The sequence below is a fragment of the Xyrauchen texanus genome, chromosome 16 (genome assembly GCF_025860055.1).
Source record: "Xyrauchen texanus isolate HMW12.3.18 chromosome 16, RBS_HiC_50CHRs, whole genome shotgun sequence".
Lineage (NCBI taxonomy): Eukaryota > Metazoa > Chordata > Actinopteri > Cypriniformes > Catostomidae > Xyrauchen > Xyrauchen texanus.
The window spans coordinates 42,168,273-42,193,010 of record NC_068291.1 but is presented as its reverse complement, the minus strand read 5'-3'; the positions used below and the strand labels follow the sequence as shown (position 1 = coordinate 42,193,010).

The following is a 24,738-nucleotide window of genomic DNA, read 5'->3' as shown; positions in this document are numbered from 1 at the left end:
ATTTTATTAATTTTTTATACATACTTTTTCAAACCAAATTGTTTTTGCAATTCCGTTTTCTATTTGTGGGCGCATAAATTGTGACATAATCCAAATGCAAATTGCATATTACGGTTTGCATTTTAATTTACACAAAAGTCTGACAAATTTCATTTGGAAAAGCAAAGTCCATTTGCAAGAGCATTTCTAAATCTCTTACGAGTTATGACCCTGTCATATTGAAAAAGCAATATTAATACCCTGTTTGCTATTTCACTTCCTCGGCGTCCCGAATGGAGCCTGCCAATTCCCTTTGCACTTGCATTTACCTTGCCTTGGCTTACACAGTCACCTGTCAATCAGTTTTGGCGGTGGGAATTTATACTGTGGGGCAAATTTGTAAGGGCGGCACCGTGGTGCAGCGGATAGCACTGTCGCCTCACAGCAAGAAGGTCGTGGGTTCAAACCCTGGTTGCCCCGGCCTTTCTGTGTGGAGTTTGCATGTTCTCCCCGTGTCTGTGTGGGTTCTCTCCGGGTACTCTGGCTTCCTCCCACCATCCAAAAGACATGCAGGCTAGGTTAATTGGTGTCTCCAAAAAAAAAATTGCCCTAGGTGTGAGTGTATGTCTGTCTATGTGTGGCCCTGCGATGGACTGGCGACCTGTCCAGGGTGTCCCCTGCCTTTTGCCCGATGTTAGCGGGGATAGGCTCCAGCCCCCTGCGACCCTGTACACAGGATAAGCAGTTGATGATGGATGGATGGATGGGCAAATTTGTAATCTGAAGTGACTTTAGTCACAATCGACAGTATTTTAGAGCATTACTACTGTCGACATCCAAGAAAGAGATGTGCGTTTGTGTACATTACTTTATTTTAACTTTCCACTAAGGATGGGAAATGATGCTGAGTGAATCTCTGATGCTTTCTGCTGAGTGTATGCCATGAGCGAATATGATTCAATGTAATAATAATAATAATAATACATACAGTGGCGGCCAAAAGTTTGGAATAATGTTCAGATTTTGCATTTTGGAAAGAAATTGGTACGTTTATTCACCAAAGTGGCATTCAACTGATCACAATGTATAGTCAGGACATTACTGATGTAAAAAATTACTATTACAATTTGTGGTGGTGTAGTGGTCTAAGCACATAACTGGTAATCTGGTAAGCAGAAGGTTGCTGAGCCCCACAGCCACCACCATTGTGTCCTTGAGCAAGGCACTTAACTCCAGGTTGCTCCGGGGGGATTGTCCCTGTAATAAGTGCACTGTAAGTCGCTTTGGATAAAAGTGTCTGCCAAATGCATAAATGTAAATTAAACTACTTCAAAGAGTTCTCATCAAAAAATCCTCCGTGTGCAGCAATGACAGCTTTGCAGATCCTTGTTATTCTAGCGGTCAGTTTGTCCAGATACTCAGGTGACATTTCACCCCACACTTCCTGGGGTTTAGATCCGTAACACTCTTTTCTAATTATCTGTTGTCCAATGTCTGTGTTTCTTTGCCCACTTGAACCTTTTCTTTTTGTTTTTCTGTTTCAAAAGTGTCTTTTTCTTTTCAATTCTTCCCATAAGTCCTCCTGAGTCTTCTCTTTACTGTTGTACATGAAACTGGTGTTGAGCGGGTAGAATTCAATGAAGCTGTCAGCGGAGGACATGTGAGGCGTCTATTTCTCAAACTAGAGACTCTGATGTACTTATCCTCTTGTTTAGTTGTACATCTGGTCTTCCACATCTCTTTCTGTCCTTGTTAGAGACAGTTGTACTTTGTCTTTGAAGACTGTAGTTACACCTTTGTATGAAATCTGCCGTTTTTTGTCAATTTCAAGCATCTGACTGATGAGTTTCTAGAGAAATCTGTTTCTTTTTTGCGTTTTTGACATTATATTGACCTTAAGACATGCCAGTCTATTGCATACAGTGGCAACTCAAAAACAAACACAAAGACAACGTTAAGCATCATTTAATGAACCAAATAGCTTTCAATTGTGTTTAATATAACGGCAAGTGATTTTCTAGTACCAAATTATCAATATAGCATGATTACTCAAGGATAAGGTGTTGGAGTGATGGCCTGTCTAGATTTTATCAATAGTGAATAGCTGTTTTTTTACATCAGTAATGTCCTGACTATACTTTGTCATTTGTGTAAATGAAAATGCAAATGGTAATATGCTATTTGGATTGTCACAATTTATGCATCCACAAATAGAAAACGCAATTGCAAATACAGTAGTCCTGTATATCCTCCCATACAATGCAATGATAAATACACAAGTGAATTAAAATAATAATACAAAATATAAACAAACAAACAAAAAAACCACCTGCAGATAACACACTCAGATGCAAACATATTTTTTTAACAATAGAGATGTTTTATAGCTTTCTTGTTAGACGCAGGGCATAGGGAGTCATAACATAATTTATATTTAAATACGAAAAAGCCTAAAGTCATTTTTTGATGCAGCGACTTTGCAGTTGTGTCTCTGCATTTGAGGCAGAAAGTCGAGGTACGCTCCTGCGTGACGCGACGCGTACCACAGCACGCGCTGCAATCCTGAGGTCAACCAATCAGAGCGTTCTCATTAGCATTAGCGATGCGCAACGCGTCGTTCTGTATGGACGGAATCGTGACGTTGACTTCCCCGACTTCGTTTACGCGACGCAACACAGACGCTCTCTGACGCATACGGCGTTGGACTATCAGTGACTAAACGCACTTTTAATAAGGTAGGTTGTTTTTAAAACATTTTTGTTCCTCGCATCTCCGGTGCATTAGTCTCTGTGAGCGCTGTCATTGTAATGTTTGAGTCCTGCGTCTTGGCTATTTCCATTCTTGAGAGACTGAATTTGAAGGAATGACGCCACAGCAGCAGCAGCAGCAGAGCTTTTCACCATCTAAACATTAACGCGGATTGTAAGTTTTTAGGGAGAGATAGGACAGTGTGGAAGGCTGTTCTTAAAAAATGTAAATGATCGTTTTTAAATGTCCATAACAATTCCTTTCTAAACAAATAGGTTATAGGCTATCCTTTCACCTGGTTAGTAAAATAACCAGTTTGAGTTGGCTGGGTGTGTGTGTGTGTGTGTGTGTGTGTGTGTGTGTGTGTGTGTGTGTGTGTGTGTGTGTGTGTGTGTGTGTGTGTGTGTGTAAAAGAGAAACTAACTGATTATCATATAATGTATGGGTAAATCTCATGAAAACAAATGTAAAAAAAAAATAATAATTAGATCTACTTTAGAATATCCTTTTTGCAAATGTACTTAATTTTCATGGAAATAATGTCTCAATGCAAAAAAAAAAAAAAATGTATATTACAAAATTAAGTCTTTTTTTTTGTTGTTGTTGCATTGAGACATTTGCAAACACTATATTCTGAAGTAGATCTAAAACCACTTTAATCATACCATCAGAACATACTTCAAGGAATAGTTCACCTAAAAATGTAAATCCTGTCATCCTTTACTTGCGTTTCTTGTTTCCGTGGATGCACAAAAGATGTTAGGAAGAATGTTAGGAACTGACAGCCTCAGTCACCATTCACTGAAAAGCTGAAGTGTGTAACTTTATCAGTGTTAAAATACTTTCTTCAATCCCAGCTTCTTATGCGGAAACAACTGTAAGTCATGCATAGATTCATTTTCTCGAAACCTGTAAACACTGTGTCACTGTGGCGCTATAAAAATTCCTGTGTTTGATTTGAGCGACCCGCTTAGACCCGCCCCAACAACATTACTCAACCAATGATGTGAGTTGGGGGCGGGACTATCTGACTGTTTGAACAACAGCAGACGAGGGGCATATTCGAAAATCTGTTTTGAAAACATTGTTTATTCTTGCAATTCCGTACGGTGGTGCTAGTGTCGCAGAAATGACATACTTCAGCTTTAAGGTTATTTTCGTATGTAACGACCGTTCGCTACATCTTATCTCATTTTCGTGAGAGCGATAATTCTGAGTACAATTTTATTGGATTTAGAATTAGAGCATGCTTGCATGAAAATACCACAACTTCATGGCCAAGCCCTTTGACTCATTAACATATCACATAGCGCTCTTAAAAATAGGGCCCTTATAGTGTGGGAAAAAAGATGCAATTAAAGTGAATGGTGACTGAGGCTGTAATTTTGCTTAACATCTACTTTTGTTCTGTGGAAGAAAGAAATTTATACGGTTTGGAACAACATGAGAGTGAGTAAACGATGACAGAATTTTAATTTCTGGGTGAACTGGCCCTTTAAGGCTCCATTACTTACATGGTACATAGAGACCTCTCAATATCTCTATTGTATCACATGAGTTTTAATGGCTCATGATTCATGAGCAGTCCATTCACTTCTCAAATTACACAGCATGTTACTACACGATCATTTTCCCATACTAAACTAAATCCTGTGAGATCAGCTTCTGTGCCAGCATTCATATGTTCTTTTCTTATCTGATTAATTAGATATGTTTTTGGCATCATGACAATGGTCTACACATAGACTCGGCATGTGCTCATGACAGTCATGCCAAAATACAGATACGTGGCAAACTTTCCTCTTTCAGAGACAGAGTCCCGTTGAGATGAATGACACAGTGGATATGGTGTGAATTGGGACATCACAAAAATACATTGCTGTGGGAAACGTTTTGTGTCCAATCCATCACTTTTCAACAGTAGACTCTCTCGGTTGGGGTAACTTTTTGATAAGTCATCCAAGTATTTTTCTTTAAAGCTGTAGAGCATAATGTATTTCAGTGTAAAATACTTTCTCATATCCTAGTCTCATATGCAGAGACACCTATAAGCAACCCAGTTGTTGATGATTTTGCTATGTAGTGTAAACTATGTGGCTCTGTGACACTTTCAAAACATTGCTCTGTTTGTTTGAGCATACCAAGCATCCTGAAATCCCAAAATGTTTTCAACCAATGGCGGGCGTGTGTTTGGGATGGGACAGTCTGTTCATTGGAATATCTCTTCGCCTTTAATTCATAATAGTGAGCTGTATTTTTTGATAAACCCCAATCTCATGGAAAGTCTATTACTAGTGGTTCAGAACGTGCAGAATGTGATTCCAAAATACGATAAACGCTGGTAATGGCCAGATCCTCCAGAGTATTTGAATTCCCCATCAGTATTTTCCATGCAATATAATCTGCTGGGGTTGTTTGGTTGATGAGAACTGGAATCAGACTGAGAGACGGATTGGACTCAAGGGGTTCCCAGTTTAGCAGTCAGCTGCTGTGTCCTAGTTCCACTACTCAACCTCAACCAAAGCAGACTGTGACCATATATACGTGTAAACAGTGTGCGTCCACATAACAAGATGAAGTGCTTTTAAATTACGAGACATTTTATGCTGTAGCAAATGCATTAATTAAAAGCATTGTGCTTAATTCCTGTAACAGTGCCTCACACACTGAAAGTCAAAACTTCCTAAAGGAATTTCTATCATAATTTGCAACCAATAAAGAGATCAAATAAGAACTCGTTAACGGGGAAGTGTGTAATTATGTTATTCTGCAAAGTTGGTTTTAAGGCTTTTTCAAAATCCTTAAGCCAAGACCCAGATTTCTTACACTAACTCCTCCTAGAGCTTTCAAGCTACATCCATTAAAATTGGTACAGACCTTCAGACCATTCCGGAATAGTGTGCTGTGTCTTTTGTAACTGATCGGACTTACGGTTTTCCCACAGCAGACAATTAAATATCGGGAAAAATCCCAAAGACCTACACTGATGGAAGTTTCAAATTGGCCAATGGAACTGTCAAAAATGCAATTGTAAACAAACCCACAAAAGGCCTTTAATCTGCTTTATGTTGCTCTCTCTCTCTATCTGTCTGATGGTTTATCTGACTATCTAGCTAGCTGGATGTTTGTCTCAAAAAACAAAGGATTGGGGCGGCTTAGGCTCAGTTGGTAGAGCGGGTCGGCCACTAATCGCAGGATTGGTGGTTTGAATCCCGGCCCACATGAGTCCACATGCTGAAGTGTCCTTGGTCAAGACATTGAACCCCAAGTTGCTCCCAATGGCAGGCTAGCGCCTTGCATTGCAGCTCTGCCGTGTATGAATGGGTGAATGAGTCACATTGTAAAGAGCTTTGAATACTGTTAAGGTTAAAAAGGCGCTATATAAGTGCAGACCATTTACCATTTATGTAACTTTTCAGTGTTAAAATACATTCTTCTATCCCAGCTTAATATTCAGAAAAAACAAGTAAACCATTCATAGGTTAATTTTATCGAAAACTGTAAACACTGTGTTTTTGTTGCGCTATAAAATTCCTGCGTTGGTTCTGAGCGACCCACTTAGACCCGACCCAAGAACATTACTCAACCAATGGTGTGAGTTGGGGGCGGGACTATCTGACTGTTTGAATAACAGCAGACGAGGGGCAAATCTGGAAGTCTGTTTTGAAAACATTGTTTATTCTTGCAATTCCATACGTTGGTGCTAGTGTCCCAGAAACGACATACTTCAGCTTTAAAAAGCATCCTCCTGTCCTAGTATAATATGTAGAATTTTTCCAAAACACCAACAATGTAAATAATGTTTGTTTGACCAGCCCGAACACACATTTCCAAAATGTACAGAAGGATGGCAGGAGAAGAGTATGGGGGGAGTGTTCGGAAAACCTGTTCAAAAATAGTCTTTTTGCAATTCCATTTGGTGGCATTAGTGGTGCAAAATTACACATTTGACCTTTAGGAATCAAATATGATCCTACTGGATAAAATGACATTTCCGTTCTGTTTACAGTCAGTATACATTCAGCTCATATTCTCAGTCCACGTCCACACTAATTGTTTACATTTGAAAACGCATTGATTTCTCTGCATTGACGCATCTCATCCACACTGGAACAGCATTTTTCTCCATTTTCGAAAACGTTCTCCATTACCACATGACGTTAAAAACAAAAAAAATGGTATAAAACGAATTAGAGTGGGTGTGGCCTCAAAATAACAGTTTGTTCAGTTGGATCAGATTCTTAGAGGATTGGCGAAGTATTGAAGAAATCCCATTAGCATTCCTTTAGGAGTCCTACGGTCACACTTGAGTTACAGTATACAGTAATGCATTGATTGGAAGTGTTGACCATTATGGTCTAGGCTAATTGTAATGTTTTTTTCACATGATGAATCATCACCTGTGCATGAAGCACAAAACAATTGTTGTCGACACCATAGAAACATTGGTATAAGTGTTGTTCTCCAGACATTTTACAATGGATTGGTTTGTCTATTCATAGAAAACACTGTTCATTCAAACATTATGATTCTTAAGGTCTGTCCTGGCAAGTCTTGTTGCGTTTGTCCCAGCCAACTCTAATATATCGCATTTTTGTTTCTTATATGTATTTACCCCTTTTCTTTGTATATGTTATGAAAAAGGATTAGTGCTCGCTATTTATTCAAGAGTCAACTCTTGAGTCTACAAGGAAGTTGACAATATGAAAGGAGACTAACTAGTAAAACAAGTGTTAGTACACTACTGTGTTGATATAAACGGTCCCTATTATGGAACAGCACAGGTATGTACAGTTTCCTTTCATTGAAGATTTCTAGATTTTGTATGCAAGACAGTTTAGCAACTTGAGTTTAATATTTCAATGTGACCTTTTTAAATGACATGCAGTATTGTTTGTATTTTCAATTGGATTTCAGATGCCTCAGATGCAAAACGTATTTGGACATCATCTAGAGAGCTTCAATGGAAAACTTCAACAACTTGAATCATTGAATCAAAGTGGGAAAAATATGAAAGAAATAAATTAGAAATGTCTTCAATTATACATTATAACTAGCGTTTGTGATCTGAATGTTCTCTAAACCAGAAGATCTTTGCATATCCATTAAAACGTGCATATTGGATGGACATCTTTCAAGTTTTGGCACTAATTCCGGAGCCATACTGGTTTCTTGAAAAATTTCCAGTGATGTTGGATTGCCAGAAGCGGTAATCCCACTTTTCCCACTTTTCCAGTAAACGCTTTTTTGTAGAAATGTCCATGAAGCCAGTGACAATGTCACATGAAGCTGAAACCTTAAAAAATGCAGAAAGCCTCGCTGCATGTCAGGATGACCACCTATCCAGTTTGAAGGCTTTGACCGAGAAGCTCAAACTCGAGACCAAAAAGCCGTCTTACCTGGACTGGAGAGCACAGATGGAAGCAATGCTAGCACAGAGCCATAAAGTCTCAGAGTCTTTACCGGTGCCTAGCGAAGCACAGGAACAAAGAATCTCAGATCCTCTTAAGCGGGCAAAGCCTTCGCTGAGCACTGGGGTGTCCCATGGAGAGACGCCGATGAGATTTGAAAATGTAGACCAAGCATTGGAGTGGATAAGGAAAGAGCTGGTAGGTTGTGTTTGTCAGCTTGGCTTCTGCATAAACTGATAACTCGATAAACTGTTGTGGTCACATGTTCTATAAAGGCTGTATATGGGTGTTTCTTCAACTTTATGTCCACGGGGTTGACAAATAGATTTAAATTATTTACTTTTTGTTATATAAAGGTCTCATTAAAACTGAATTGTAAACTTTTTAAAAGGCCTTCATCATTTATTTTTGGTACTCTTCAAATGCCTTTTATTTATACATTCACTGAGCACTTTATTAGGAACACTAAGCTCATAAAGTGCCCATCCTCCTCAAGGTTCGACGTGTTGTGCATTCTGAGATGCTGTTGTGCTCACTACAGTTGTACAGAGTGAGTTATCTGAGTTACCGTAGACTTTCTGTCAGCTCAAACCAGTCTGGCCATTCTCTGTTAACCTCTCTAATGAACATGGCATTTCTATCCGCAGAACTGCCGCTCACTGGATGTTTTTTGTTTTTGGTACCATTCTCTTTATACTCTAGAGACTGTTTAGTGTGAAAATCCCAAGAGATCAGCAGTTACAGAAATACTCAAACCAGCACCAACAATCATGCCACATTTGAAATCACTGAGCTCAAATTATTTCCCCATTCTGGTGGTTGATGTGAACAGCTCCTGACCCGTATCTGCATGGTTTTATGCATGCACTGCTGCCTCACGATTGGCTGATTAGATAATTGCATGAGTAATTAGGTGTACAGGTGTTCCTAAAGTGCTTAGTGAGCGCAGATTTAACTGTTTTAGTCTTGTCCCGGACCCACACTTTCAATATTAAACTATGCAAATCCATTATAAAAATACAAATTATTACATGTTTTAAAACTATGATTATCTAAAGGAAGAGTGACATAAACAGAAACCATTACAACATTTATTGTGTTAAACATTTTTCCATTACTTTTTCTAAAATTATGACCGTGCATCATTTCCTCCGCACCAAACAATTTTGCCCCAAATTAAGTTTTGTCAAAAGTTAGTGTACTCGTTAACCAAGTGGCCAAAAGTGTCCGTGAAGAGCAACTTCTTGGTCTACTTTTTGAAATGTTGCTTGTTTTTTTACACACCACCTTTAAGAATCCGTTTATATTGACAGTACTGTAACTGTTTACCATCTCTCTTTCCTCTGCCGTAGACTGAGATGCGTTTGCAGGACCAGCACCTCGCACGTCAACTAATGCGTCTGCGCAGTGACATTAACAATTTGCGAATTGTGCAGACGTGTAACCAACATCGCAAGATGCTGAACGATGCTACGTTTGAGCTGGAGGAGAGAGATGATATGTCTGATTTGTGTGACGTCCCCGTGTCTCCTGGATTAGGCCTCTCTACGCCGCTGAAGGTCATCGGGGTCACCAAGATGAACATCAACACCAGGCGCTTCTCCCTGTGCTAGCGTGTGTATATGTGCTTAGCGTGCAGTGCAAGTGAATGATTGTGTGTTTTCATAGATTATAAAATGGATTAGTATAATTTTGAATGTATGTTAGACAGGTGATTAGAGGGGAGGGGCTGAAAAATTAAGAGAACTTGGTGACGCCTGCAGAAAAGGAAAGTTATTACATTTTGTTGAAAGTTTTTTTTTAAAAGCCAATGGCTTGCATGGTGTTAGCTGATTGATCCTTTGACAAGTAATCAGTGTTTTAATGTTTCTAAAAACATTGTATATATATATATATATATAAACATACATACACTGCTGTTCAAAAGTTTGGGGTCACTTACTCATTCTTTATTATTATTATTCATTTTTTCTACCACATTTTAGAATAATAGTGAAGTCATCAAAATAACAGAAATAAATCAAAAATGCATTACATTTTAGCATCTTAAAAATAGCCACCCTTTGCTTAGAATTTGCAGACATGAACTCTTGACATTTCTCAAACAACTTCTTGAGGTTTCACCCTGGGATGCTTTTTAAACCGTATTGAAGGAGTTCCCATCTATGTTGGGCACTTATTGGCAGCTTTTCTTTATTATTCAGTCCAAGTCATCCCGTTCAAAAACCTTTTTTTTTTAAATACAATTTTTGTTTTGTAATGAGATAAATGACTATGTTGACACAATTATATTTTTGTTTACAAATATAATTTCAAACATTTAAGCATATGCCATCAGATCAAAATATTTTTAAGATCATGAGAAACATTTCTTCAAGTGACCAAAACTTTTGAACGAGTGTATATATATATATATATATATATATATATATATATATATATATATATATATATATATATATATATATACATATACTCCATATACAGTGTGTTTATATATATATATACAGTATATATATATAGTGTGTGTTTGTATATATATGTATACAGTGTTGGGGAGTAACGGAATACATGTAACAGGATTACGTATTTAAAATACTAAATATATGTAACTGTATTCATTAGTAATTAGAATACAATTACATTCAAAAAGTATTTTGATTACTGAAGAGATTACTTTGCATTTTATTGTCATTTGTTTCATTTAATATTTAGTCCTTTCAGATGGAAAACATTTATACATATCAATGATGTGATCCAAACTGCATTTGAACAGCAGTGAAACACTTTCTTATGATGTGTTACATTCATACGAGCAGACAGAGAAGAACGTTTGATGCAAGTTTGGGGCAGAAGAAATAGAAATAAACCTTGGGTAAATTGTCAGCTTTATGCTAAGCTAAAATGCTATTTCTAGCCATTTTACATGCACACGTTACCAGACACGATCATATTTATTTAGCAAGAAAATTCACGTTGGATCTTAATTTATTTTTTCTAGTAAGACCTTTAATATTAGAGCAAAAATCATATTCTTGCATTGTTTTATTGTAAAAAATATCTAAAAATCCTTAAAACAAGATCAATTTGATCTTGTTTTAGATACAACAATACATAAGATATTTGGGTTTTTCAGAGAATGTATTTTTAACGTGTATTTTGTCTCACTGTACTGGAGAGTTTTTATAGTCAAAACAAGTGAAAAAAATCTACCAGTGTTGAAGAACTAATTCAATGTATTTAGATTACATTACTGATCTTGAGTAATCTAACGGAATATGTTACAGATTACATTTTACAGCATGTATTCTGTAATCTGTAATGGAATACATTTAAAAAGTAACCCTCACAACCCTGTATATATACTACAGTGTGTGTGTGTGTATGTGTATATATATATATATATGTTGATGTATATAGAAGAGTTGATTGACAACAATGCAGCAAATTAGACATTGCCAAAAAAAAACAAGTTTATTTTATTTTCTCAATTTACAAATTTGTTACAGACTTTAAAAAATGTTGCATTTATATACATTATATATATAACTATATATTTGAAATTAGACAATGATCTCTAATATTGTTGGTGGGCCCAGGTCCACTCCAGCCCACCTGTGGCTACGCCCTTGATTCCTTCATTTAATAATTTGATATGAATCTGTCTTTAATATCGTACATATCCTAGCCCTTAGCTAATTAGCAGCCAAGAGAGAACTGTACAGAACAATTAAAGCTCATAATGATTGCAACTTACAAGTTAATTAATTTATAAACTTTGATTGAAATATAGTTTTGCTCTGCTGTGTCTGAGAACGGCTGTTTCAGTGTGACAATAAAAGCTGCTTGCTGAAATACAGGATTAATCTTTGAAAAGTGACTCATCCCACAATGTTAGTGTTACAGACAGGGCTGGACTGGTAATCTGGCATACCGGGCATTTTCCCGGTGGGCCGATGCACTTTGGGGGTGGACTGGCCATCGGGATAACCGAGTGGGCCGGTGAGTCGGCCGCGAAATGTGCCGAATGGGCCACGATATACTAAAATGAGCCGCCGCGTTATGCAGAACGGACAACGATTTATCTTCCCAGTCCAGCCCTGGTTACGGACACGAATGATACCTCAAATCATGCAGCTTGAGAAGAGGGATGTGGAATTACTTTGTTAAAATGGGACTTTGAACTTTATTCTGGACAATAAAAACAGTTGAGAAATCCCATTGACTAACATTGAAGGAGGGACCTGATCCATTACATTTCAGAATACTATGCCACTACAGGTGAAACTCGAAAAATTAGAATATCGTGCAAAAGTTCATTAATTTCAGTAATTCAACTTAAAAGGTGAAACTAATATATTATATAGACTCATTACAAGCAAAGTAAGATATTTCAAGCCTTTATTTGATATAATTTTGATGATTATGGCTTACAGCTTATGAAAACCCCAAATTCAGAATCTCAGAAAATTAGAATATTACATGAAATCAATAAAAAAAAGGATTTTAAATACAGAAATGTCGGCCCTCTGAAAAGTATAATCATGCATATGTACTCAGTACTTGGTTTGGGCCCCTTTTGCATTAATTACTGCCTCAATGCGGCGTGGCATGGATGCTATCAGCCTGTGGCACTGCTGAGGTGTTATGGAAGACCAAGATGCTTCAATAGCGGCCTTCAGCTCTTCTGCATTGTTTGGTCTCATGTCTCTCATCTTTCTCTTAGCAATGCCCCATAGATTCTCTATGGGGTTCAGGTCAAGCGAGTTTGCTGGCCAATCAAGCACAGTAATACCATGGTCATTGAACCAGGTTTTGGTACTTTTGGCAGTGTGGGCAGGTGCCAAGTCCTGCTGGAAAATGAAGTCAGCATCTCCATAAAGCTTGTCTGCTGAAGGAAGCATGAAGTGCTCTAAAATGTCCCGGTAGACGACTGCGTTGACTCGGGACTTAATAAAGCACAGTGGACCAACACCAGCCGATGACATGGCTCCCCAAACCAACACAGACTGTGGAAACTTCACACTGGACTTCAAGCATCTTGGATTGTGTGCCTCTCCATTCTTCCTCCAGACTCTGGGACCTTGGTTTCCAAATGAGATGCAAAATTTGCTCTCATCAGAAAAGAGGTCTTTGGACCACTGAGCAACAGACCAGTTCTGTTTTTCTTTAGCCCAGGTAAGACGTTTGACATTTGAAGCCCATGTCCAGGACCTGTCTGTGTGTGGTGGCTCTTGATGCAGTAACTCCAGCCTCAGTCCACTCCTTGTGAAGCTCCCCACACATTTGAATGGCCTTTTCCTGACAATCCTCTCCAGGCTACGGTCATCCCTGCTGCTTGTGCACCTTTTTCTTCCACACTTTTCCCTTCCACTTAACTTTCTATTAATGTGCTTTGATACAGCACTTTGAGAACATCCAACTTCTTTTGCAATTACCTTTTGAGGCTTTCCCTCCTTGTGGAGGATGTCAATGATGGTTTTCTGCACAACTGTCAGGTCAGCAGTCTTCCCCATGATTGTGAATTCAACTGAACCAGACTGAGAGACCATTTAAAGGCTCAGGAACCCTTTGCAGGTGTTTAGCTGATTAGAGTGTGACACTTTGAGCCTACAATACTGAACCTTTTCACAATATTCTAATTTTCTGAGATTCTGAATTTGGGGTTTTCATAAGCTGTAAGCCATAATCATCAAAATTATATCAAATAAAGGCTTGAAATATCTTACTTTGCTTGTAATGAGTCTACATAATATATTAGTTTCACCTTTTAAGTTGAATTACTGAAATTAATGAACTTTTGCACGATATTCTAATTTTTCGAGTTTCACCTGTATATCACACAAGTCCTCTTAGTAAAAGGTTCAGACCGAGTCATCTCAAATATTTAATACTGTGTGTCATTACGTAACTATGAAATGAACTATGTGCTTCTTATGCAACATTTTCACACACGGCTATTGTTAAGATAGGTGTGTATCCATCACTACTTTACAAACCTGTCCTTTGTGTATTTAACCTGTTTGTTCAGTCATTCGAGGGTTAGGCCAACAGATGTTAAAGCAGGCAGTGAATATCTTTAAGATCTCTGCTAAGCCGTTTGTGGTTGGAAGAACGCTTTACACTTTGAGAATCACCTTTGATGAGAGACTGCACAATGCAAGTGCCGTGGAACTTCAGATTTGGAATAGTCATTCTTGGGGACTCAGCTGTAGGAAAGTCTTCTCTCCTGCATCGCTTTACTGAAGGGACGTTTGATCAATCCAGACAGTCTCCACTGGGAATTGATTTCAAGGTGCATAATATGAACTTGGATCCTGATATTGTGATCAAACTGCTTCTTTGGGACACTGCAGGTCAGGAGAGATTCAGGTGAGCCATGCAATATTTTACATGAATATATTATATCGGAGTGACTGTTTGCTCTAGGACCTGGTGAAAATATCTCCTGCCACACAACGTGGTTATTTGAACTCCAAAAGTCTGGTGGAAACAGAGTAATTGAAGACAAACTGCACCTCTGTTGTAGCTGCAGTGGTGTGGGGAGTGACGGCTTTTCTAGTGCAGACAACCTGGGTTTGATTCCGCCTTTTGTCCCACTTTTCCCCGTCCAGTTTCCTGTCTCCACTATTAACCCTTAAATGCATGGTAATTTCCCCAAACACTCGTAGATATTCAGGTCTTCAGAGACCTGACACTCTATCAAAAATGGGTTTACAAAATGCCCAGATAAGGTCATTTTTTTCAATGTTTTCTTTTTATTAATCAAAGATATAATGCACCAAATCAAGAACAGGATTCTTTACATTCACACTGAAATTTCATGAGATGCAACTGACTGTCAAACACATATTGAGCTACACATAACACAAAATCTACACATGTGTAATGTATGTGTAACTTATGTGTAGCTTCTGTGTATATTCTAAATAGATGCACAACTTACATCATTTCATTAGTACCCCAAAATGTCAATAATCATATTATACTGTTCACGTGTTAAACTTGCTATAGTTTACTTCCATGTTGTTTCTTCTTCAAATAGCAGTCAAATGTAAATCAAGCCAATCATGGAAATATCTTTGCCATCTAGAGTAAGAAATAACATGTATATTATGTATGTGTATACGCATATAAAATATTCATAATATGTATTTTTTGGAAGTGAAAAAACAAAATATACTCTTACCTACCTCGGGTCTATACACTTGGTAATTTCGGTAAAAAAAATCTTTTTTTAAATGTTTTTGTCATTTTTGGTGTTGCACTAATTATAAGAGATATATTGAGGAATACTAAAGAGGTGTGTGCATAACTCCAAAAAATGGATGAGGTCCCAGGTCTCTAGACCAGAAGTATGGCTTAAAGATAAATATTTAATGTTATATAATGTAAAACATTTTCCCCTCCCCTTTTCTCCCCAATTTGGAATGCCCAATTCCCAATGCGCTCTAAGTCCTCGTGGTGGCAAAGTGACTTGCCTCAATCCGGGTGGCGGAGGACGAATCTCAGTTGCCTGCGCATCTGAATCCGTCAAGCTGCTAATTTGATCACGTGGCTTGTTGAGCGTGTTACCGTTAAGACGTAGCACATGTGGAGGCTTCACGCTATTCTCCGCAGCATCCACACACAACTCACCACACGTCCCACCGAGAGCGAGAACCACATTATAGTGAACACGAGGAGGTTACCCCATGTGACTCTACCCTCCATAGCAACCGGGCCAATTTGGTTGCTTAGGAGACCTGACTGAGTCACTCAGCACACCCTGGATTCAAACTCGTAACTTCAGGGGTGGTAGTCAGCGTCAATACTTGCTGAGATACCCATAACATTTTATATTAATAGGTTGGCGAGTTGAGAGAATGTTTTGATCCAGGTCAAAGTAACCATGATGTTAGCATGTTTAATTTTGTGGTTACTATGATTTTTCTATGCTGACACTATGGATACTGTAGTAAAACCATGGTTTATTATTGTAAAGTAAGGTTTGGGTTAGGTTTAGGGGTTGGAGTAGGGTGTTTGTGGGACTCTAAATGTACACAATAAACACGCTGTATGTTAGTATTTTATTAGGGGTGCAAATAGTATCTAACACTATTTTCACTTAGTGCAAAAAAGATGCTTTTGGTTGCTATTTACACTTAAATAGCATTTTTTTACTATTATTTACAAACCCTCTGCCATATTTAATCCATATCCATACGCACTCTGAGTGCTTATTGTACTTAAAGGAATAGTCCACCCAAAAATGATAATTCTCTTGTCTTTTACTTACACGTACCATCTCAAACTCATATGAATTACTTTCTTCCACAAAAATAAAATCAAAGATATTTGATGGAGATATGATGTCTTTTTGCAAAATCTTATTTTTTTTATAACTGCTTAGTTACCAAATGTGTATAGGGTCATTAAAGACCCGAGATATGTAATAGTGTCACTTTTTTGTGCTTCCATAAATCACATTTGTATGATTATTTCAGATCTGTTTAAGTTTACAATCACAGGATATATATTTATTAGTTTTTTACAAGAGAAGTGAGTACTATATTCATTCAAATAAATACTGTATCACATTGATTTTTGGTGTGACAATAATGAATTGTCAGTATTATATAGACACTTAAACATACATATTATACATGCTATTTCTTACTCAAGGTGGATGTAACGCAGTTCAATGGAAAGGAGGAGGCGAGAACCGGCTTGGCGATATAAACAATATATTAATGGTTAACCTAAACACAAGACAAACAAACTCACACACGACGGACATGTCCGTAAACGATCTCTCTCTCTCCCGCACTATCCTCCGCAGTCGGCTTTTATCCCTCTCGGAGGCTTAATTAGCCTGATAAGGGACCGGATGTGTAGAATCACGACCCAGCCCCACCCTCTGCCCTGCCACATTCCTCCCTCGTTCTCTCAGGCTGGGGAGCCCCCGGCATGACGTACACCCCCCCCCCCCCCCTTCCCTGGGGAGGGGCATGCCGTTCGCCCCGTCTGCCGGCAGGTCATCTCCGTCTACCTGGATGAGGGAGGGGATAAGGGGACGGAAACAGAAATAATAAAAATGGGGGGGTACTTCCTGTAACAGTGTAGTACCCCCCCAAAAAAACACTGTAAAATTTAAACGAGAGGGAAAAGGCCAACGCGGAGCGGCAGTAAGAGAGAGGAGAGAGATGAAAAAAAAAAACACCGTAGCTTGTTCCTCGGCCACTCCTCCACCCTCTAACGGACGACAGCTGTGCCTCTCCGGGCGGATCGGAGGCAGTCCTCCAGCCCCTGGCGGACAGAACGCCCCGCTGCGTTCTCGGGGAACAGAAGGGGTCTCCCCCGCCCCTGGCAGCGGTTCTCCCGCTCAGCGGCAGACGGTAGTGGCAAGAACTCCACTACGGCGCATCCCTCCTCCTTCCCGGATTTTGGCACCAGTGTAACGCAGTTCAATGGAAAGGAGGAGGCGAGAACCGGCTTGGCGATATAACTAATATTTTAATGAACAACTTTAACTTCAACAAAAGACAAACACACACACATGACGGACATGTCCGTAAACGATCTCTCTCTCCCGCACCATCCTCCGCAAATGGCCTTTATCCCTCTCGGAGGCTTGATTAGCCTGATAAGGGACCGGGTGTGTAGAATCACGACCCAGGCTCGCCCGCTGCCCTGTCACAGTGGCGCTGTTGTTTCAGTGATTGACTTGATTTACATTTGACATTGTTATTTGATGAAGAAACAACATGGAAGTAAACTATAGCAAGTTTAACACATGAACAGTTTGATATGATTATTGTAATTTGGGTGTACTAATGAAATTATGTAAGTTGTGCATTTATTTATACTCATTAAGTGCCTGAGAAAATACATATGTGTAGATTATGTGTGTTTGAGCCAATTGGTCTCATGAAATTTCCTTGTGGAAGTAACGAAACCTGTTCCAGATTTGTAGGATCTCTTTGATATACAGTTTGCAAAATAAAACATCAAAATATATCAGAATATATCATTTTACACCAACTTAATGCAAACATTTTCTAGCAGAGATTTTTTGATACAAAGCTGTCATAAATTAAAATATAAACCTTTGCTGAATTATTTCCTCCAAACTAAAATTTCAATATTATAATTTTTGTCAAATCTGATGAGAAAAAATGTTATATAATACATACAGTCAGATAATTTTAGCCAATTTTAGTCGATTTTAGCCAAAAGGTTGAACTGTGTTCTCATGACAGCATTTTTCATATTGTCATATTGTCAAGTTGTCACATGTGTATTATATATTATGATACTACATATTCATTAACCTAAATTCTGTTAGCCAAAACAATGGTTTGGTATGTTTGTATATAACGTTTAAAATATATCTTTGCTGATTCAAACACCTGACATTCGTCAGTTACATTTAATAGGAAAACATACATAAATACATCAATAATAAAAACTGTATGAACAAGAAATAATATATACATAACAAAATATCTGTACACATATGTGTGTGTATACAGATGCATTATTTTAGGTGGAATAGTGCAAAGTCAAATTTTAAAGTGAGAATGTTACTTTATTTACTGTTTCAAGGTCTCTAAAAACCCATGAAATATCCTGTAATGCATTTTATACACAGGTATGTTGTGAAAAATTGCTTTTTATGTCATATAGTATTTCATATTTCAAACAAATGCATTGTTCTCGAATCAGTGTCAATAAAAGACAACTTACCCCATACAGCCTGACAACATGCCCTGTTATAGGGGTCAACTTGTGTTCAAGTTCCATTTTTGTATTTGATTTTTCTGGACTATTATAGTAGAAATGTTCAATAGCTGTTTTGTAAACTTTATGGTATGTGTATATACAGAAACTGACTTTTAAAAATAAACTGTCCCAGATAAATATTCACTGGGGTTAAAAGTGTGACAACTAGCCCCGGTCATTTTATAGTCTAACTGTTAAAGGGACAGTTCACCCAAAAATGAAACTTCTCTCATCATTTAATCACCCTCATGCCATCCCGGATGTTTATGACTTTCTTTCTTCTGCAGAACACAAACAAAGATTTTAAGGAGAATATTTCAGCTCTGTAGGTCCATACAATGCAAGTGAATGGTGGCTGGAGCTTTTAAGCTAAAAAAACAACAAAGGCAGCATAAAAGTAATCCATGAGACTCCAGTGGTTATATCCATGTCTTCAGAAGTGATATGATAGTTAATGGGTGAGAAACAGATCAATATTTAAGTCCTATTTTACTATAAATTCTCCTCCCTGCACAGTAGGTGGCGATTTGCACGAGGAATGTGAATAGCCAAAAACAAAAGAAGAATGTGAAAGTGCAGATTGATAGTAAAAAAAGGACTTAAATATTGATCTGTTTCTCACCCACACCTATCATGTCTCTTCTGAAGGCATGGATTAAACCACTGGAGTTTGGATTACTTTTATGCTGCCTTTATGTGCTTTATGAGCTATGACAGGCTGAGATATTCTTCTAAAAATTATTTGTTTGTTTTCAGCAGGAGAAAGAGAGATACACATCTGGGACAACATGAGGTTGAGTAAATGATGAGTCGTTTTTCATTTAAGCTACTGTAAGCAACTTTAATCAAATTACTATCATCACCCTTTCATCTACTGCAGGTCCATTTGTAAATCTTACATGAGGAATTCTGTGGGCTGCATTCTGATGTTTGATGTCTCACAGCGACTGACGTTTGATCGTGTCGCCAGCTGGCACCAGGAAGTTTTGGACTATGTGAAACCAAACCCAATGTTCTTTCTGCTCGTAGGCCATAAATGTGACCTGGCTGTGGGACGACAGGTTAGAAAGAGCGAAGGAGAAGCGCTGGCTAAAAAACTCAACATGGTGGCGTATCTTGAGGTGTCTACAAAAGACAATATTAATGTTAGAGAAGCATTTGAAACTCTGACCAGAGGTATATATGACCTCTTCCAGCAAGGCAAAATACCTACCCGGGATGACTGGCATGGGTTAACGGTTGGGGCGGCCGTTAAAGATGAGCCACCAGCGACCAAAAAGTCTTCATGCTGCAATTGAGGATGACTTTAAAGACTCTAGACAAACACTATTAATGGATAATATGATGTAACAAATTGTCCTACCAAAGTATTTTTGCACATGTATAGGCTTTTAGTTCACCTAAATAAATAACTTCTGTCACCAGAGATGTTATGCAGAATGTTAGCCTCAGTCACCATTAATTATCATTTGTATGGGTGAAAAAAATACCTAAATTACGTTGGTGAATAATGACTGCAGTATAAAGAACAGACTACACATTTGCACACATGGCCATTATTCCCACAGGGTCTCTGTATCGGTTTCTGTCTATTTCTAGTGTGTGTGGTTCAGATTATGGCATAATAAGAGGAAATTGCAATTGCACACCTGCTCAGAGGAAACTGAATTTTTTTAGTTTGACAAAACATCAGGTGCAGATCAACTGACTGAAATTTCAAATCTGTTCAAATGAGCGAAATACAATGTGTATTCACTGTTATTGCTCACAATGCCACTCATTGTTTATTTGGATACATTTACGATTATTTTACTATTTCACTAAACACCTAAACATATTGCCATGTACGGTACAATCATAAATTGGCTCAAGGTGCACAAGATGGCGCCGGTGAGCTTTTGCCATGTGTGCAAGTTTTGAAACTGAGTGTGTACATTACATTATAGTGTAATTAACAATGAACAATTGTATATTTAAACGAAACATTAACCTAGATTAATTGATGTTATCAAATCTGTATCGGAATTTTGCATTATTTAGGCTGTTTCTGATGTTTATTTTTATGGTTATTGGTTTCTACCTTCATAGGCGTAGATTTAACTGCATACTGTAACGTGTTGAAAGGATATTTATTGTTATAATCTACCTAATATCAAATGTTGTGTCATACATTTGACGGGCTTGTAATGTCTTGCAGTGAGAGCTGTTCCTGAATGTTTACTAAATGGGGGAGAATGTGTGCAGTAGGGGTTCACTGTTGTTTCAAGTAAGGTTTTCCAATCAATTACAGAGTGTACAGCGTTGCTGTGGACAACGACAGCTTCAAATAAACACACTGTTTATGAGATCAGCCTCGTAGATTTTCATTGCAACGTAACAATACATTTGAATTCAATCGCTTTCTGTAAACAGCTCATAATGTGCAATTATCAGCTGTCTCTGACGGGCGACTGGCGGAACCGGAAGTCGATATGACCACTCTCGCTAAACAAGAAATCAAACATGGCGTCTTGTGCAACTTTTTTTACATTTTTTATTATTATTATTATTATTATTATTTTATTGCTTGAATGAAAAAACAAAGAAGCCAAAGTTAAACATAAAACTTAATACATTCAGTCAAAGCTAAATAGCAGCACAAACAAAAAATATGCATAATAAACGTAAGGTAAATGACAAAAATAATAATGAACAAAAGCATCTTGTGCAACTAGCCAAATGCAGTGCTGACCCTGCTTTGGAGCAAAAAGATTATCAAAAAAATTAAATTAATGTTGTACAATTTTAAGCATAATAGCCCCAAAACAATCTGGCCAATTGTATTAGACTAAATCTTTTTGCTCAGATAAGAATTTAAATAAGAATCTCCAGTTTACAAACTCATTTGAATCATTTCAAATACCATGAAATTATATGCATACACTTATGTAATCAACACTTTCCAACCTTAAACTTTGTACTTTGCTGTTTAGCTGTATTATATCTGTATTATCTGTAGGCTATATTTGGTGTTAATAAAAAAGTATGTGACATTTCATAAAATGGGCATGATGTGTGGTTTCTCCTGCAATGCCAACGTTTATTCATTAAGAGCAAATTCAGTCAAGTGTTGGACTCAAAGTATGGGCCCGCCTGCAAGCAACATTTAATTATTTTCATTTTAGTCACATTTTATTGTATTAAAATGACAAAGATACAAAATATAAGCATTTGATCATGTGTACATCTGTATCTTGTTAATCTATAGAATCTGTACAATACATATATATGCTTTGTATCATTTTTATTAACACAACTAAGCTGTTGCATACAGTTTTAAGCAAAACAGAACAGAGATAAAGAGTTCCCTATCTGTCACTCACTCAACGTTGTGTCGATCAGTTGACACTAGGTGTCACTCTTGGGAGCTCAGACATCTCTGATCTTTAAGAAAAGGCCAATTGGCGTGTGGAATTTGCATGCCACTCCCCCGGACATACGGGTAGTTCCGCTTGCAAACACACACTCATATTTTTTCTTCAGAGCCGAGTGGACGGATTCACAGAGCTGAATTCCTCCTGCTGTTATAATACATACATATATATATATATATATATATATATATATATATATATATATATATATATATCCTTCAAATTATAAGTAAAATGTATACAGAACACACACGCACACACACTTTTTTTTAATTATTTTTTTACTGGTGATTATTAAAGAGCAGCCTCATGAAATCAAATACTTTTACTATGTGAGACAAACAAAGAGTTGAGACAACAGAAAATGAATCACAATCTGTTGTGATAAACCAAAAGGCCTCTTGGTTACAGAGACATCAGACAAAATAAGAACAAAATAAATCACCTTAAAACCAACATTTGTTCTAACTAACATCAAGTAATGAAAATGTAATTGTAATTATACCCAAAACTTCAGAAAACCTGTAACTATGGCAACACCCATGCAAAATGACACAGACCATTTTAGTTTTTCTAATATCCTTTTTTGGGCTTCTCTCTTCTTTTTTTAAAACAAAAATTAAAATCGTAAAAGCTTCTGACACACATTCAAAAGATAGAGCAAATAGATATCTAAAGCATAATATACATTTTCAGATTCTGTACATGTTTAGACAACACTCTACATCAAATGTAAAGATGAATGTATACCTAGTTTTCATTAATCCCTTTTTACATTCGCATTAACTCAGTAACATTAATACAATCCATAGATCCAATCAAAATAAACGAATCAGTTTTGACAATAAAGAGCACATATTTTACAATATAAACCCGGAACCGGACAAACTACCTTTGGAGTAAGAGAGCATCCTTATAAACACATTTATAGGTAAAAACAATCACTCCTTACAAACGTCAAATGTGTTATGTATGTACGTTCTGAACATTTTTCCTGGAGATATCTGGAGCTTTGCCAACCAATGGTAAAAAAGGTCTGTATAACATGTATAAGATATGGCAGCCCATCACTGCCACATTGGGGGAAAAAAATCATACTTTGGTAAGTCAAAATTATGAGATACTAAGTCGTATTTATGAGATAGAAAGTAAAAATTTGGGGATAATAAGTCATAATTATTACTATCTAAATTATTATTATCTAATAATGACAGGATGAACAAAACGGATATCACTGAGCTGGCATTTTTTATTCAACACCAACTTTAATCTTCTGGTCAATCTCATGGTCATAATAATTATAATAACTATGATTTTAGTACTGTATCTCATAATTATAACTTTTAATCTCATAATTCTGATTAATCTCATAACTTTAACTTCATTTTATAATTATAGATTATAATTTGGATTTAGTATCTCATGAATTTGACTCATAATTTTAGCTTTTTAATCTAATCATTTTTATTTCTCATAATTTTGACTTTTTTTTATCTCAATTATGATTTTTTAATCTAATAATTTTGATTTAGTATCTCGTAATTTAGACTTTATATCATTATGATTTTAAATCTCATAATTTTATGAATCTCATAATTCTGATTTTAAGTCTCTTCATTTTTATTTAGTATTTTAGGATTATGGTTTTTAATCTCAATTTTAATTTAGCATCTCATAATTTATACTTTTTTTTTTATCTCAATTATGATTATTAATCACATAATTAAGAATCTCATAATTTTGATTTAGTAACTCATTATTATTTAGTATCTCATAATTTACTTTTTATCTCATAATTATAAATTTAACAGACCTTATTTTTCTTTTTTTTTCCTCCAGTTTTTGGCAGAAACATTATTCCACACATTACAACAACAACAACAACAACAACAACAACAACAACAACAAAACATTATTGAAGGAATTTTCCAGGTTTACATCTTAATATATTATCACAGAAAATAATGTTGAGTTATCTATCAGTTAATAAAATCAAACAAAGAGGTTTACAGATGTTTCTAATAAAGGTTTATAGTGTAACAGTTGTACACTTGCCCCATAGACTTCCACTGCAAGTGCTAGATTGACCCTTCGCTAAGCCCAGCCTTAAAATAGTTTCCGACCAGTCCTAGCATAGCAACTGTTGCCATCCGCCATTTCTTTTTCCCAATGAGAGACTATGGGAGCAATGTGCATTTTAACCACACCGTTCATGTCAATCTCCAATTCATTCCTGTGGAACTGAATCAACTTTTGTGCGTTTTGTTTTTACAAATTGAGTTATTAGCCAAAATGATTTTCTCACAGATGATTCGGATAGAGCTTCACTGTACACTTTACAATAAGGTTATATTTGTTAACATTAGATAACTACATTTGTTAACATGAATGAACAATAAACTTTCACAGCACTTATAAATCTT

At 37.0% G+C, this 24,738-nt stretch overlaps 2 protein-coding genes across 2 annotated transcripts; both read left to right on the top strand.

The window, feature by feature from the left end:
• Positions 1-2,535: 2,535 nt before the first annotated feature.
• Positions 2,536-10,049, top strand: fam167aa (family with sequence similarity 167 member Aa). The gene is made up of 3 exons (XM_052146194.1): positions 2,536-2,714; positions 7,645-8,336; positions 9,491-10,049. The coding sequence occupies exons 2-3, from the start codon at positions 7,983-7,985 to the stop codon at positions 9,749-9,751; spliced, it is 615 nt and encodes a 204-aa protein (XP_052002154.1). The 5' UTR covers positions 2,536-2,714; positions 7,645-7,982; the 3' UTR covers positions 9,752-10,049.
• A 3,936-nt stretch (positions 10,050-13,985) lies between these two features.
• Positions 13,986-21,897, top strand: LOC127657418 (ras-related protein Rab-39B). Its single transcript, XM_052146192.1, has 2 exons — positions 13,986-14,510; positions 19,783-21,897. Exons 1-2 carry the CDS (start codon positions 14,281-14,283, stop codon positions 20,198-20,200), a joined length of 648 nt encoding a protein of 215 aa, XP_052002152.1. The 5' UTR covers positions 13,986-14,280; the 3' UTR covers positions 20,201-21,897.
• The last annotated feature ends 2,841 nt before the right edge of the window (positions 21,898-24,738 follow it).